The sequence below is a fragment of the Candoia aspera genome, chromosome 6, assembly GCF_035149785.1.
Source record: "Candoia aspera isolate rCanAsp1 chromosome 6, rCanAsp1.hap2, whole genome shotgun sequence".
Lineage (NCBI taxonomy): Eukaryota > Metazoa > Chordata > Lepidosauria > Squamata > Boidae > Candoia > Candoia aspera.
The window spans coordinates 29,027,001-29,044,499 of NC_086158.1; the positions used below are offsets into that span (position 1 = coordinate 29,027,001).

Genomic DNA, 17,499 nt, shown 5'->3' on the forward strand with positions numbered 1-17,499 from the left:
TAGGAATGAACAGCAGTAACATCACCTGCTATTCCCTGTGCCAATCCTGAGAAAAGCAGGATTGTATAAGGCATCTCCATTTCCCAGGGGGGGGGGGCTCAGGACTCTGACAAAGTATGGGCTAGGGATGGAAATAATGAAACAGGTGGCAAGACTAGCTGTATAAACCAGAGCAATCAAGGATGCTGACATCTTCCATGATAGGTCCTATGGGGCATGAATTCTGGTAGTGTAGCAATCCTTGCTAGTGCCCAGTTCTGTGAAAATTGTTTAGGATACAACAGGAAGAATTTAAATGCAATATTTACTTCCCTGGACTTCAGAAAGAGGCTAACTTTTGTCAGGTTTAAATATATTCATATACTCAGAAAGTGATAACACAGGAGAAAATAACATTAATAACATTTGTGTCAATCAAATGACCTAACTGCAAAAATTTTCTATTAGTGTTAAATGCACATTTGCCTTTTATCCTTCTTTCCCACCTTTCTGAAATTGGCAAGATTGATGTACAATTTTCAGTACTGACTTGTTGGTTGGTTGTTCTCAGAAATATTTAAAACCTATTTTTAGTGCCAAGCTTTAACACTTTAATATAGCCTGTACTTGTATCATTAGCATAAATAAATCAATAAAACACGAGAAGTTGCTAAAACAACCCTTTAGAGGCATCAGAAGTCATCAACACAACACCTCATGTTTTGCTAGTTCTGTGAAAGTTCTATAAGATTGGACAGACTGTCCCTGGTAATCTCTTCTTCAGTTTGCTTCATATTCTCAAAAATAAATGCTAAGTATATTATCATCTGTCACTAAGTGAGGAAACTGATAATAGTGAAAAAGGAGATTTGTTTTGGGGTTCTTTTGTTTCCCAAATGTCTAGAAAATTTTGATACAGTATTTCAGGGGTAAAATAGAAGTAGATTAATATGATAGTTGCAATTTCTGTGACAGCAACAACTGTACTGATAAGAAGTTGAAGAGTAGAACTTCATAGTTTAAACAGAAGTTTGTAAAAAGAAGAGCATTAAAACATGTCTTAATTGTTCTCAATAGCTTTTTCTTCTTCTTCCCCAATGCTGCAGGTTGATAATGTATGGCTTTGTAAAGGCTCTGGTCCATGTCAATCAGCTGAAGACTGGTGATTTTCACTTCACTGACTGTTTACTATTCGGTTCTTTCATGTCTGCTACAGATCCAGGTAATTATATATAATATCACATTAGAATTTTAGTCCACTATGATCTTCTGTTGAACTGAATAGGAATATTGATCTAGCAATTCTTTGTAATTTTCCAAAGTAAATGTATGCTGAGCTGATCAGGGATTTAGTTATCCAGTTCCCATCTTCCAGTTGGTACCTCCTTGAATGTTATTGTAAGAAATCAGAAATTGGAAAGTTGTATCCGTGTTTTAGGGTTCCAGTCAATTATCTTATTTGTCTAAAATAAATCAAGTTGACTTTCATCTCTTCCTGTATATTACTGAGAAACAGAATCAATCTCAAAATGCTTTAATGCAACTAAATGCAATGAGTTGTTACCTTAGTAAAGTAACGGTAATTTGGTAATGTGCAATTATTCAAAAGTGGAATAGAATACAGTTTGTTTTCTATCACAAGTTTGCTATATACATTTGCTATTGTTATATATTGAGAGTCTTCTCTGTATGTCATATTCAGGTTTTTCATTGCATGTATTTTTTGAAATGAAAAACAAATTTTATTCTTTTTATTTTTATAGTGCTACAGTAACACATTTTTTGAGAATATTAGTACCTTATTTATCTTGTTTAACCAGGAGCTCAATCTAAAGCAGTTTTTTTCCCAATATGAGATTGTCTAGCTCTGTTAACTTACTATTTCTATCATCCTCAGCAACACTAATTGAACTTTACGTTTGGGCTATATAATTAAATATGAAGACCTTGATCCTTAGTTGTGGATAGAAGCCATTTGTTATATTGTCTCTCTTCTTCCACCTGCTCCAAATAATAATAAATAATACATTTTAAAATTTTAAAAAATTTATCAATTAGTCAGTTGACCATATCGAAGCAATGGGTATCAGCCACAATAAGATACAATAAAACAAGATAAGGTAAGATACAGCAATGTAAGATAAAATAGACTAAGATAAGATAAGATAAAAAGATAATAAAGATAATAAAGTAAAATATAGTAAGGTGAGATAAAGATAAAAGAATGATATAAAACAGTATAAGATAAAATAGAATGTAGAGACACAAAATAAGATAAATATTAAAATACAAAACAGCATGTGTTTAGGTGAATTCATCACCTTTACATGCAACCTGAATGTGTTCTATAAAATGAGTTCTCAGTTGGACAGCCTTCAGCAAAGGATCGTTACCTTGTCGTGGTGCTGGAGCTTGAGCACCTCAATGATGCCATGAGCTAAACCGTGAAGGGCCACCCAAGACGGGAAGGTCATGACAGAGAGGTCAGACTAAATGCGATCCCTGGGGAAGGTAATGGCAACCCACCCCAGTATTCTTGCCGTGAAAACTAAATGGATCAGTACAACCAGAGATATGTCGGTATACCATCGGAAGGTGAGACCCCCAGGTCGGAAGATGGTCAAAATGCTACTGGGGAGGAACAGAGGATGAGCTCAACTAGCCCCAGACGTGATGATGCAGCTAGCTCAAAGCCGAAAGGACGGCTAGCGGCCGACGGTGCTGGTGGTGAACGGCGAATCCGATGTTCTAAGGATCAACACACCATTGGAACCTGGAATGTAAGATCTATGAGCCAGGGCAAATTGGATGTGGTTATTGGTGAGATGTCAAGATTAAAGATAGACATTCTGGGCGTCAGTGAACTGAAATGGACTGGAATGGGCCACTTCACATCAAATGACCACCAGATCTACTACTGTGGACAAGAGGACCACAGAAGAAATGGAGTAGCCTTCATAATTAATAGTAAAGTGGCTAAAGCAGTGCTTGGATACAACCCAAAAAACGACAGAATGATCTCAATTCGAATTCAGGGCAAGCCATCTAACATCACAGTGATCCAAATATACGCCCCAACCACAAATGCTGAAGAAGCTGAAGTAGAGCAGTTCTATGAGGATCTGCAGCACCTACTGGACAACACGCCTAAAAGAGATGTTATTTTCATCACAGGAGACTGGAATGCTAAGGTGGGCAGTCAAATGACACCTCGAATTACAGGTAAGTATGGCCTGGGAGAACAAAATGAAGCAGGACATAGGCTGATAGAATTTTGCCAAGACAATTCACTCTGCATAACAAACACTCTCTTCCAACAACCTAAGAGACGGCTTTATACATGGACTTCACCAGATGGACAACACCGAAATCAGATTGATTACATCCTTTGCAGCCAAAGGTGGCGGACATCTGTACAGTCGGTAAAAACAAGGCCTGGAGCTGACTGTAGTTCAGATCACGAACTTCTTCTTGCACAATTTAGGATCAGACTAAAGAGATTAGGGAAGACCCACAGATCAGCTAGATATGAGCTCACTAATATTCCTAAGGAATATGCAGTGGAGGTGAAGAATAGATTTAAGGGACTGGACTTAGTAGATAGGGTCCCGGAAGAACTCTGGACAGAAGTTGGCAGCATTGTTCAGGAGGCGGCAACAAAATACATCCCAAAGAAAGAGAAAACCAAGAAGGCAAAATGGCTGTCTGCTGAGACACTAGAAGTAGCCCAAGAAAGAAGGAAAGCAAAAGGCAACAGTGATAGGGGGAGATATGCCCAATTAAATGCAAAATTCCAGAGGTTAGCCAGAAGAGATAAGGAATTATTTTTAAACAAGCAATGCGCAGAAGTGGAAGAAGACAATAGAATAGGAAGGACAAGAGACCTCTTCCAGAAAATTAGAAACATTGGAGGTAAATTCCAGGCCAAAATGGGTATGATCAAAAACAAAGATGGCAAGGACCTAACAGAAGAAGAAGAGATCAAGAAAAGGTGGCAAGAATATACAGAAGACCTGTATAGGAAGGATAACAATATCGGGGATAGCTTTGACGGGGTGGTCAGTGAGCTAGAGCCAGACATCCTGAAGAGTGAGGTTGAGTGGGCCTTAAGAAGCATTGCTAATAACAAGGCAACAGGAGACGACGGCATCCCAGCTGAACTATTCAAAATCTTGCAAGATGATGCTGTCAAGGTAATGCATGCTATATGCCAGCAAATTTGGAAAACACAAGAATGGCCATCAGACTGGAAAAAATCAACTTATATCCCCATACCAAAAAAGGGAAACACTAAAGAATGTTCAAACTATCGAACAGTGGCACTCATTTCACATGCCAGTAAGGTAATGCTCAAGATCCTGCAAGGTAGACTTCAGCAGTTCATGGAGCGAGAATTGCCAGATGTACAAGCTGGGTTTAGAAAAGGCAGAGGAACTAGAGACCAAATTGCCAATATCCGCTGGATAATGGAAAAAGCCAGGGAGTTTCAGAAACACATCTATTTCTGTTTTATTGACTATTCTAAAGCCTTTGACTGTGTGGACCATAACAAATTGTGGCAAGTTCTTAGTGGTATGGGGATACCAAGTCATCTTGTATGCCTCCTGAAGAATCTGTATAACGGCCAAGTAGCAACAGTAAGAACAGACCACGGAACAACAGACTGGTTTAAGATTGGGAAAGGAGTACGGCAGGGCTGTATCCTCTCACCCTACCTATTCAACTTGTACGCAGAACACATCATGCGACAAGCTGGCCTTGAGGAATCCAAGGCTGGAGTTAAAATCTCTGGAAGAAACATTAACAATCTCAGATATGCAGATGATACCACTTTGATGGCTGAAAGCGAAGAGGAACTGAGGAGCCTTATGATGAAGGTGAAAGAAGAAAGTGCAAAAGCTGGTTTGCAGCTAAACCTCAAAAAAACCAAGATTATGGCAACCAGCTTGATTGATAACTGGCAAATAGAGGGAGAAAATGTAGAAGCAGTGAAAGACTTTGTATTCCTAGGTGCGAAGATTACTGCAGATGCTGACTGCAGTCAGGAAATCAGAAGACGCTTAATCCTTGGAAGAAGAGCAATGACAAATCTCGATAAAATAGTTAAGAGCAGAGACATCACACTGACAACAAAGGTCCGCATAGTTAAAGCAATGGTGTTCCCCGTAGTAACATATGGTTGCGAGAGCTGGACCATAAGGAAGGCTGAGCGAAGGAAGATCGATGCTTTTGAACTGTGGTGTTGGAGGAAAATTCTGAGAGTGCCTTGGACTGCAAGAAGATCAAACCAGTCCATCCTCCAGGAAATCAAGCCAGACTGCTCACTTGAGGGAATGATATTAAAGGCCAAACTGAAATACTTTGGCCACATAATGAGAAGACAGGACACCCTGGAGAAGATGCTGATGCTAGGGAGAGTGGAAGGCAAAAGGAAGAGGGGCCGACCAAGGGCAAGGTGGATGGATGATATTCTAGAGGTGACGGACTCGTCCCTGAGGAAGCTGGGGGTGTTGACGACCGACAGGAAGCTCTGGCGTGGGCTGGTCCATGAAGTCACGAAGAGTCGGAAGCGACTAAACGAATAAACAACAAAAAGTTGGACAGCTCTGACTATAAACCATTCTAATGACTATGTGTTTGTGCCCTGAAGGAATAATAATAATAATAAGATAATTTTTGATACAGTCCCAGTATATGTTTTGTCAAGTAGTGTCTGTAAATACTGAGCCATTGCTGGTGCAAATAATTGACAGTTGAATAGGACATGCACAATGTCTTCTATTTCTGGTGCTCCACAAACACATGTTCTCTCAGAACATGGCACTTGGTGGAACTGTTCTATGTAACCATAGAATCTAGCTGCTCAAATCTTGCTCTAGTAAGGGCCATCCTATGGTATTGAGCCAAACCCATTGTCAGGTATTTTTCTGTTTGAAAAGACATTTTATTTTTGGCCAGCCATTTCAATGACTGATGTTTGCAAGTGACTCAACATCAGTTTGGACATTAACAACCAAGACTCTTTGTTTGAATATTGCCTTGGCCTGATGTCCAGCTGAGAGTAGATATTGTGTTGAGAAGCCAAGCTGTGAAAAGATTTGGAGAAGTTTATTGATCCATGTGATAGGTTGAAATGTGCCCATCTGTTCATCAAGGCACATTTTTGGTAGTCTGTCAGGTTCCATTGGGAGAATCCTTCACAGTAGTTAAAGACTGATTACTATTAGACTATAAATGGAGTGTGTTAATATGTTTTCTACTACAGATTAAGGTTACTACGGTAACTAATCATTTTGGCCAGGTGAAGAGGTTGAATTTAATTGTCCCCCTTTCACGTGTTAATGGTTGCATTGCCTAAGGGAGGAACTTGCCTGAACTTGTTTTAGTTTCAGTTTCCCTTCTGTGTAGGCTTGCAGAAAGTATGCAGCTGAGAGAAATCTCTCCTCTCAGCAAACAGCCTTTAAATATGTTTGTTTTCTGTAAATAAAATTATTTTTATAGAAATGCCTGGTGTGTGGCTTTTCTGATCTCTCCTGGGCCAAATGCTTTCCTAGCACTCTGCCAACAGAGTGTCTGTTTCAGCTCTTACTACTGCTGCAGGTGTAGTCCTGTCAGTCGCCAGAACAGATCTTAAAAAGTGTGCTTGATTTTGTTCAAGTAGGGAGGCCCTTGATAGACCCCACAATTCTGCGCTATATGTTAGCACTCATGTAATTTTTGCCTGGTGGACCTTTAAAATGGAGAGCAGAGTACTTGGGCTGAGCAATAACTGAGCAATTTTGTCAATGTTTTAAAACTTGCTATGGCCTTTAATGAACTTTGTTTGAAGTGGTTAACACAAGGCCCTGTATCTATAAAATCTACCCCTAAATATGAGAAAGAATCTGTTTGTTCTATAGGCTCCCCACCCAGTTGTATCTGGCTCATCTTTTTCCAAAAACCACACTTTGGATTTAGTCTTATTAATATTCAAAGAATTAGAGGTGCAGTAGGCACCAAATTTCCCATCAGTCTTCTCAGGCCTACTTGGGAGTGTGCCATCAGAACCATGTCATCTGCATACAAAAGGATGTTGATATGTCTGTTAAGGCTCTTTGGCATATGAACATCTGTAGAGTAGAGGAATCCTGGGATGTAATTGACATAAAGGTCAAACAATATTGGGGCCAAGCTGCATCTTTGTCTAACACCTTTGTAAGTGGATATGTTCTGTGGGAGAGAGCCATTGACTCTGGTATGGACTTTCAGGTATGTATTTGTACAGAGGGCCTTTATCAGGTATAGAAATCTGGGTACCATATTTAGCTTGGCCAGCTTCTTCCATAAGGTATCTCTGTTTATGGAGTCAAATGCTGCACTATGAAAGATGTAAACAGGTGTTTATCATATGTTGAATATTTAGTAATAAGATGATGTAGAATGAAGCAGTTATCTATTCTCTATTTTTCTGAAATAGTTTCTTAATGTGTAACACAGATCGGCATACCGGGAAAAAATCCATTTCGGTCTTGAGTGGATGTAACAACCATTTTCAACCAGGACAGCTCTCTCAGAGTTCATAATGCTAGAAATTGCCTTGGTGTCCATTTTAGACCATTTGAGCCCTCTGGCTTGCCTCACTTCAAGGTTAATGAGTAGCCTCTTATCATGTGGTATGGGTAGTCTTAAATCAGAACTGCCATAAAAGTTAACCGCAATTGGTTGATGGTCACTGTCTTTGCTCACATAAACTTGAATGTCTGAGAATAAGTTGGTTTTGTCTGTTGAGACACATATGTAATCCAAGACACTACTACCTTTCCCAGCATGGAAGGTAAAGAGATATATGAAGTGACTGCCTGCTAGAATATGAAGATTGCATTTACTGTATATGTCCAGGAGATCAGTTTCGAGCCTGCCTTGTTCCTTTTAGAGTCTCTCGAGTGCCAGGATGGGTCATTGGATAAATAGTCCTCAGGTATGATGCCTAAGTGAGCATAATCATGCAAGGAAGCCCCCACCCTATAAGTCTCCCAGTAGGATCACAATGGTTTTGGGATGTCTTATATTTATCTCTAGGATTGTCTTTTCTAATTGCACTCAGATGTGAAACAGGGACAGGAATATGTGGATAGGTATACATTCAGTAGCAGAACTTCAGATAATTTGTATTTAAATTGAATAACTAGAAGGTAGAAGGCCAGTTCCTGCCCTTGCCAGCCCAATTCTGCCTTCGCAAGTATACATAATCCCCCTGAGGCCTGCCATTTAATCTTGAACTTACATCCTGGTGTGGACCAGGATCTAAAGCTTTTTCCTCATGAGTGGTCAACCATGTCTCTTGGAGTGCTATAATGTCAAACTTGGAGAGGAACTCCAACAGATCTCCATCTGACATTCTATTCTTCCATCATGTCAATAGCCAAATAGAGCTTCCCTGTTTATTGTCAGAAGGAGTAGCTGGAAATGTGCTGAGCTCTGTGATTGAATGGTGTGCCTCATGCAGTCATTCTGAAGGTGAGATCCAAAATTCCTTCAGTATCTAGACAGGCATACTGGTTGAAATTTGGCCTACCTTTTCCACTCTCTTGCTGCTGGCTGGGGTCAGGTAACTTTTGGGATGGCTTGCAGATAGGATGGTGAAAATTAGCAAATTGTTGTTTCATGTCTATGTCAGTGGCCAGAGGGGTTGTCTCAGCCCTGGGTGGTGGTCTTCTTCCTGCCTCAGAGGCTGCCTTTGTCATAATTTCCTCTGGTTCCTGGAGCAGAGGTTTGCCTGGAGAGCTGGAAAGCATACCAGTTATTGGATGTGTTAGGCTGCAAATATCCATCTCCTATTCCTGGTGTGACCTACCACCTAGCTCTAGTTGTAGTTCGTGGGCTTTTAGGCAGTCAAAACCTTCCTTTTGTCTATCAACACCATCCAACTTTTTGTTCTTTGAAGTTCCTGAGTATTGTGCTTTTTAACAGGGAACAAGGTGGAAGAGTTTGGATCTGCTCCAGGGGACTCTGTGTTGATGATCTGCATGTCTAGGTTCCACAAGGCAGGGAAAGGGGTATGGGTGCCAACATGTTGTTCCTCAAAGTAATTGCAGTTGCCTTGAGTAGTTGGTAAAACCAAATCAATTAGTGGTTCAGCTGCTTTGTGTGTTGCCACTAAAGTCTCTCTCAGATCATCCAGTCTTTTAATAATGTCTGCTTGTTCCAAGTCTGACAAGGCACTGGAAGAGTTAATCAGCTTTCCTTTCAGGGGATCATCTGTGCACTGTCTTGTTGTAGGTAGCACCAACTGTTTGCCTGGGCAGTCATCTCTCGGGGAATTGCTGGTGAGATGTCCTTGAGGTTCTCTGAAGTCGAGTTGTCACATTTGTTCTTTAAATGGGCCATGTTGGCTTAGCAGTGGGCTGAGTTCCTCTGAACGAAACACATGTATTAGGAAAATGGAAAAGGCCACATTTTATTTATTTTTTAAATTATTATTAAGAACTTTATTCAATTTCAACATATATAGTTAGAATACAATATAAAAAAATATAGAAAAGCAAGAAAAGATAGCTAAAGAACAAAGAAAATGGGAAAGGGCCTCATTTGAAACAGCATGCTAGAGATTGTGGATTGCCTGAATGTAAGTAAAATTCCCTCACAGCCTCCCCTGGATGGAAGCCATTCAGCCTTCTGTAAATCAATCAGCTGCTTTTTGCAGCATAGTAGTTGGCTTAAGAGTAAGATAATTACTTTTTTGATCTCCATCATCCTCTATTTCCTCTGTTATTTGATATTTGTGGAGTGATTTAATTAGGCTGTAAGTAATATTTGCGATTTATATGCCTCTCTCCCTTAGTAACATAACCACTAGGCACTTGCTTCTTACCCTTCCCCGCATGAGTGGTCTGCTGTCTCTGATCATTTCTCTTTCTCTCGGTGTAGGGGTAAGGTTGCCCATGACTTCCCTGCTGATTGCTTTTACGGCACACTTCGTGAAGGAGATTTGTGTTTTAACACTGTTGTCATTTGGTTTTCAATAAGCTTTACCAAGGCCTCTTTCAAAGAGTCCACTTCGTTTTTTACTGTGGGCAACAACTCAAAGATAGAGAGAACAGTTTGTGCTGTCAGCAGACTTTGCATGGTTAGAAAGTCTTCATTCTTTAGGTTTATCAAGTTTGTATTCACACCCTCATCCTGCAAAAGCTGTGCAGCTGCAGAGCAGATAGCAGCAGTCTGTTTGTGGGGGGCATCCTCTTCCATAGAAGAAGAGAGATCTATAAATTGTTGGCTTTCTATCTCTGTTTGTAAATCCCACTTTAGCTCATCATATCCATCAGAGAGATTGGAAGGATTGGATTACTTACAGGAAAGGGCTGCCTGCTTGTTAGGTAACTGTTGACTTTCATGTGCTTGGATGTAGCTTGTGTTGCTAACAGCACAGAGAATCCTGCCCACTTCCTTGGAAGTTATTATTCTCCTACCTGCAGTCTGATGTAGTTCTGGAAAAAATAGATCAGTTACTATCTTTAAGTAACATCATCCTTAGGGTATTAACCTTCTAGTCTAGAAATACTTCACATGGTTTTCACTTTCTTTTTGACATTCAAAGCTTAGAAAAAAACATTTGCATCAGGAAAGGTTTGCTGAAGCAGAACTGCTTTAAAACTACATGAACCTTCCTACCTTCATTAAGGCGGATGTTCAGAATACTCTTTTCTATTTGGTGTTTCTATGGTTACAGCTGTACAGCAGTGGGTTGTTCCTTCCTTGGAATTCTTTTTTTCCAAGTCCTACAAAATAGCTGAAAAATATTTGGTAAGTTGTAGAGGATGGAGAAAAAAACAAATAGCTTAGTAATTAAAATGCTTTATTGATGTTTCCTTTCTTCAGCAAAGCCTTGAGTGGGATGGCTGATTAGCAGAGCCAGGAATCTATAATTACAGTTTGAACTGTTATTTTTAGTATGCAGGTTTTCAGCATGGCTGGTTAAGTTGGGAAGCTTTTTATTCCCATTAGTCATTGAATTGAGCATTTTGAGCATGACTGATTGTTCTCTCTCAACTATAGATTAACAAATCAATCCCACTGTAAATTCCATTAATTTCAGTCATGATTGGTATCACTGTTTTAGAGGTCATGGCCATACTTTTCTTTTTCATCATCCTTGTACTTCTTGGTAAAAGAGAGAATTGAGGTGTAAATAACCATTGAAGGTACTGCAAGCAAGCAATAGGAAGCACTTTCCAGGTTCCACCAAAAAAAGCTCTTACCTCGACAGCATATGTCAGCAACATGATGCATATTGGTCCCTCTGGACCCCTAGACACTTTTGTGACCCAAAAGGAGGACCTTGCCCCATCTGACTTTTTTTAAAAAAAAAATTGAAGTGAATGAGGAAACCCCATTCCTTCAGGCAGGGCATGTTCAACCCTTCCATCATTCACTCAGCCATTTATCCAAGCCTGTGGTGCAATTATGCAAAATCCACATTCACCCAATACACATATCCCAGATGCCTGAACAGACAGGAAAGTTCATAATGACTACAAAATCCAAACCTCAAGGGTAAGGGAGGAAGAAACTTACCTGGGCTTGCCAATAGAGTCTCCTCAGTGCTTCTCTTGCCGGCAAAAAAAAAAAATTGTCTGGAGATAATGGGCAAGGAGACAACTGGACAATGTTGCAAACTAGCAAAGCTGCAGATACAGATGGCATAACTGGAGAAATACTGTAATATTAATATGGTTGCTTATGAAGTGTCAGTGCAAATGGTTCAACATGTATGTGAAAACAGGATTTGTGCCTGGTAAATGAAAGAAAGTGGTTATTGTCCCCTTAAACAAAAGATAAAGCAACAAAAGTGAATACAAAAAAAATAACCTGTAGGAAGATGAGCTTGTTAAATGTAGGTAAGAAGGGGGTTGGCAGAATTCTGATTAAAAGGGTAGAGGAGGTACTAACCACCAAAGTGTCCTGCAGCTTTATGCTAGGCAGGGGGTATGTAGACCATAGTTTACATCAGTCACTGAGAAATACAGTATATGAAATGAGAAATATTGTTTATTGTACATTTGTTCATTTAGAGAAAGCATATCAGAAAGTGAATTATAGAATATTTTATGTGAATATGGGGTTGAAGATTGGTTGTTGAATGTGATAGTTGAGCTTCTGATAGAAGTAAAGCATATGAGAATAAATGGTATGCTTAGTGAACAGTTCAACACTGAGCAGGGAGTATGACAAAGAAGTGTGATATCCTCTTGGTTGTTTAATATAATTATGGGTAAATGTATAAGAGATGCTAATGGTAACATTAGAGATGTGTTAGCTCTGAATCTGAATGCGTTGTAGCAAATGTTAGAGTTTATGATGCAGTGTAGAATATAGAACTAAAAATTAATGTATCAAAGACCAAGGTAGTTGTGTTTGACAGGAAAAATGACTGAGCTGTTGCAAATTACACATAAATAACAAAAATTAGAGCAAGCCAGTGAATTTGTATACCTTGGTAGGATGTTTATTAAAGATGGGAAAAATGGATGGAGAAATCTTAAGGCATGCAAATGCTGCTAGAAAATAGTAGGTAGAATGTTTCTACAAACACAACATGTTTGTTGCGTTTGTAAAAAGAGATGTTTGTAGATAGAAGCAAAAAATGGCCATGTATAACAGCATGCTTCTGTGTTATGAAAGTAAAAGTTGGGTATGTCACAAGAAACATAAAAATATACTGAATGCAGAAGAAATGGGGTGCTTAAGAGGTACATATGATAAAACAAGAAGAGATATAGTCAAGAATAAATGGGTGAATACAAAAAATAACCAGTACAAAAGGAATATGTTGAATTAGTTTGGTAACATAGGATAAATGAGGATCAAACTGCAAAACAAATATAGGAAGTAATAGTGAATGGGTAAAGAGGAAGGGGAAGACAGTGAAAGTCATGGTCAGATAGAGTTGATGAGATCCTCATAAAGAAATAATTGAAAAGTTAAAAGATCAAAAAGAAATGTATAAAGCAATTATATGGACATGGGGTAAATAACAATGGTTTGCAAAAATAAAAAGATATCGAGTGGTATAGAAAAATGTGCTGGTATAAACTAGATGTAGCTGCATTTCTTTTTCCTATCTCATAGATTTAATTTTGCTTACTTCAAAAAGGCATAACATGATTGGTATGTATGGCCTTTAATTCATTTAGTCGAAAGAAATCTGAGCATAACATATTTTCTTTTTTTATTTCTTCTAGTGACAGTCCTAGCTATTTTTCATGAGCTTCATGTTGATACAGATCTTTATACTCTCCTTTTTGGAGAAAGCGTCCTTAATGATGCTGTGGCTATAGTTCTCACATAGTAAGTGCAAAGTCTCTTTTGTTAAATTAAGTCAATGATTGATGCTTCTCAATGTTTCTGAATTTTTCTTTTCCTATACATTTAGAAAGAGAAATTTCACTTGTTGCTAAAAAGTTACTCATACTGTATATTAACACTCACTGTTCGTGTATGGTGCCTTTAAAGTAATATTTTTATTTTAACTCTGTCCTGATACCTCATTAAATATTTTATCTAAACTTAATGAAGCTGCACTGATTCATACTTGGCCATGCACTCAAATTTCCATGGAGTATCTGCAAAATAGATGCATTGTTTTATTTTAAATGCATAAGTAAGTGTACACTGATATGCCTTTAGACCATTAAACTAATTGTGAAATCCACTGGTGAAAGCTACTTCATCATGGGAAATCAGTGGATCAAAATAAATGGGGCTAAATAAAATATGACTGCTCCTGGTTGAATATTTTCTTGAATACTTTGAAGCATGTTCACACATTTGTTTAAAAAATTACTAAGCCTTTATACATAAAGCCATTCCTCATAGTCAATATACCTGTGTTCACACAATGGGCTAAGATATTATATGGCTTATTGGACTTTGCTTTAGTGTATTAAATTATCTATCAATATTTTATTTATTTGTGGTTAAACAAACTATGGCTAGATATATTGTGTTATCCCAGCCATAATGTGTGAACATATGCTTGTATGTGTTTTTTAGGAGATTTAAATAACAATATTATAATATTGCAACAGAAAATGAGGATTTTATGCTGACAGTTTTATTTGGTCTACGAGTAGAAAAATGCTGACTAGAATGTGATCTCCAGATATCTTGTTCTCATGGGATGTTTTCTCCTTTCCATGTATTAGATATCCACAGGACAGGGGCAAGGGATGTTGGCTGTGTCAACATAATGACACAGATTACAGAAATTACATACTTGCATCATTTTGTATCATGTTTTAACATAAAATTATGAAAGCATATAATTCACATCATTGGCATGGTGATGTCAGTTTTACACATTTTGAGGTCATCATAGCATCTATCAGACACTTGTGCTTTTACATACAGGGCTTCTGAAATACTATTCCCCCAGCAGCCAGGTTTTTAATTAAAAGAATAACAGAAAGATATGAGGTCCCATACCTTTTGTCTTTCCCTTTCATTATAGTTTTTAAAAGGATAGTGGGTAATATGGTTTGTTACAAATGGTGGGCAATGTGGATTTCAATACTGGCCTTCAAATGATTCTCTAAACAGCAATATAGACTATTTCCATTCTTAATGAGTAACTTTGTATGAGATTAATTAAAGTAGGAGAGGGTACCAGACCCTATTCATATCTGTCCTCAGTGTCAAAGCTTCTGTGATCAGAGACTTCTATCCACATTAAGTGAGTGTAAATCAAGATGGTTTTCAGTACAGTCATATACAGAATTAAGAAAAAAAAAACAAAAATCAGATGATTCACATGTGCAAAACGGCATTTCTCTGTATTTTTTTTCTTCCTAGCATTTTTTTCCACAAGTGCAGGATCTGCTTTTTTCTCTGTTTTTATTGTCATCTAAATTATATAATCTTACTTCAGAAGAGAGATTCCATACATTCTTCTAATAATACATTATGTTACAATGGGACAGCATCATATATTACTACATAAACTTTATTTGGTTCATCATTCCATTCCTGATCTCTTTACTATAAAAGTATTTTGAAAAAGTATAAGAAGCTGACAAAAATGAAAATAACATTTTAAATGTTTCTATAAATTTATCTCAAAATTTCCATATGCATCCAGAGATCAAACATTTTTACTCAGCCTCTAACTCAGGAAGCCATCAACATAATTAATACACTTAAACAGTTTAAAGTGTTTTGATTTCTTAAGAAAGGTTAGAGTAAAATGTAATTCTATAGTGCTGCAGTTCAAGGGCCATAAAAATAAGACCTTTGCAGTGGAGTGCAGGAAATACTCCTGAGTGCATTTTGAAGCTTCCCTAAAAATGGTCTGTCCCACATTTAGAATATTTTACATCCTTTTATTCTTTATTATTGTTTCAATTTTTATCATAAACTATCAAATTAATCATACTTTTAGATTAATTATTTTGCCATTGGTACCAATCTATGAATTTCTAATTTTGTACACACTACAACAATTCATATTTTCTGACATACATTTCAGCTCTTTCATTCAAAATTAAAGAAGGCAGTGGCAAACAACTTCTAAAATCTTGCCAAGAAAACTGCAAAGACTTGTCCAGGCAGTTGCCATGACCCCCCCCCCCAAATCACAAGCAATAGTTTATCAGCCACAGTTGCTGGTGATTTCCCCAGAATTACAGAAGTAGGTTTCCCTTCCACTGCCAGTGATATAATCTATCATGAAAAATGATGGGATTTTCAGCACTGTGTACTGAGATAGCTACAGAAGCCCTATCATTGCCTTGAGCTTGCTAACACTATACCTATCCTACTAGAAGAAATATGGGCTAATTATCCAATCAGAGGACTTACAGTAAACTAAGTTATACCGAAAAGGAGGATATCTAATGTCCAGTGCAATCCATTTGTTTCTTTGAAATGCTCATTCATTTAGAAACCATTGGAATACGAGTTAAATCGGTTTCTCGCACACCCAAATGGACACATTCTATCTGCCTGGACTTTGGGAGAATTTATCCCCACAATATGGGCAAACATGCTTTGCAATAATAATTATTTTGCACTTTCCAAACCTCAGTAGGTTTAACAAGCTAAACCTATGCAATCAGAAAGCAACACTGTTGAATTAAGTGGAGCAGCATGTATACTATAAATTTGTTATGCTATAAAGATTTAGTATAGCTTTGCTTCTGAGAAATCATGGGATATTCTTACAGCAGTTTAGATATTCTTTGAAGTTATGGTTTGTGCAAATAGGAGCTTCTGCACAAAAAATGTTATCGTTACACTACTAGAGGCAGCTTTAAATGGCCATCTTTCTTAATGGCCAAAACTGCCACAGAGAGTGTGCTCTTTCATGAGCATAACTCCTCATTTAGACAATCATTATTTGTACAACTGGAAAATCAAGTTGTGTGTATGTGTGTGTGTGTCTTTTTTTTTCCTAAAAGAGCAGGAGATCAGACAATGCCATCCAAGTTCACATGCTTCAGTCTGGGAATGGTCCACAGTCCTTATTTTTAAAAGTAGCACATCACAATTGTTCTGTACCAGCTCTATAACAGAAAGTATGCAAAATTGAAATGTATAAAAGGTAAAACTATATGAATCAAGTATCACTTCCTTTGATTCATATTCACAAACAGTGATCTTTTAAAGTGCATCTTAACTGATGTTGCCAGAGACCTAACTTGGGATCACAATATCAAAAACTTAACTGATCTGTCACTGAGCATTGGTCCTCCTCTCTTAAATAATGGATTTTATCTGATCAGATGATCAAATCAATCAAGATTTTTTGTTTTATTTTTGTTAATTTAAGGATTAACAAACCAACTATTACCTATCACCTGCTATAAAAATGTTCACTTATGGGTCTTGGCAAAGAAAATAGGAATGAACATGCTGTCTACTCATGGCAAACAGTCCTTCATATATCTTTAAAGTATGACAATTTAAAGTTTGAAATAGAATAATCAAAATCAGTAGGAACTTTGCCACATAGAAAGTGAACTGTCAATAGAAGTGAACTGTTACTTCTTTTGTCAGGCTTTAATTCCGAGTCATCTTTTGATATCATAGATTTAATATTCATGATAGATTTTCCCTTTCCAAATATACTTAAATGCTTCATGATTTGATTCCCATCTCTGTGAAATGGTAGTTTTTCTACATTCTGTTTCTAACCTACTGAAGAAAAGTTCCCAAGTTGAAGGACCTTGTAGAATTCTTCACAGACTCCCTCAATAATCTTTATATCAAGTATGCTCATTAAAATAGCAAAGATTTATATAGAAGCTAACAACTAATCTCCAGCTGCAAATTTGAAATCAGAATGTATTCTTTCAACTTCTTGCCCATCAAGTGCCAGTAATAAATACTCTAAAACTAGAACTCAGCTGACAGAGTTCTGATGATAATTGCAGCTAACTCTTCTAAAAGTATATAGGTTCAGCAGGGAAGTTTCGGAAGTGTGAGTAAATGCCTTGCAAATTCACAAGGAGTCAAATCTGGGCAAATAAAGACAAATCTGTCTTTCTC

The 17,499-nt window shown here is 37.7% G+C and overlaps 1 protein-coding gene across 1 annotated transcript in view; it reads left to right on the plus strand.

Moving 5' to 3' along the window:
* Positions 1-17,499, plus strand: part of SLC9A9 (solute carrier family 9 member A9) — a 282,029-nt gene that overhangs the window by 74,172 nt on the left and 190,358 nt on the right. Inside the window, exons 5-6 of the mRNA XM_063306631.1 lie at positions 1,086-1,201; positions 13,197-13,302. Of these exons, the coding sequence (XP_063162701.1) occupies positions 1,086-1,201; positions 13,197-13,302 (222 nt within the window). The remainder of the gene's footprint in view (positions 1-1,085; positions 1,202-13,196; positions 13,303-17,499) is intronic.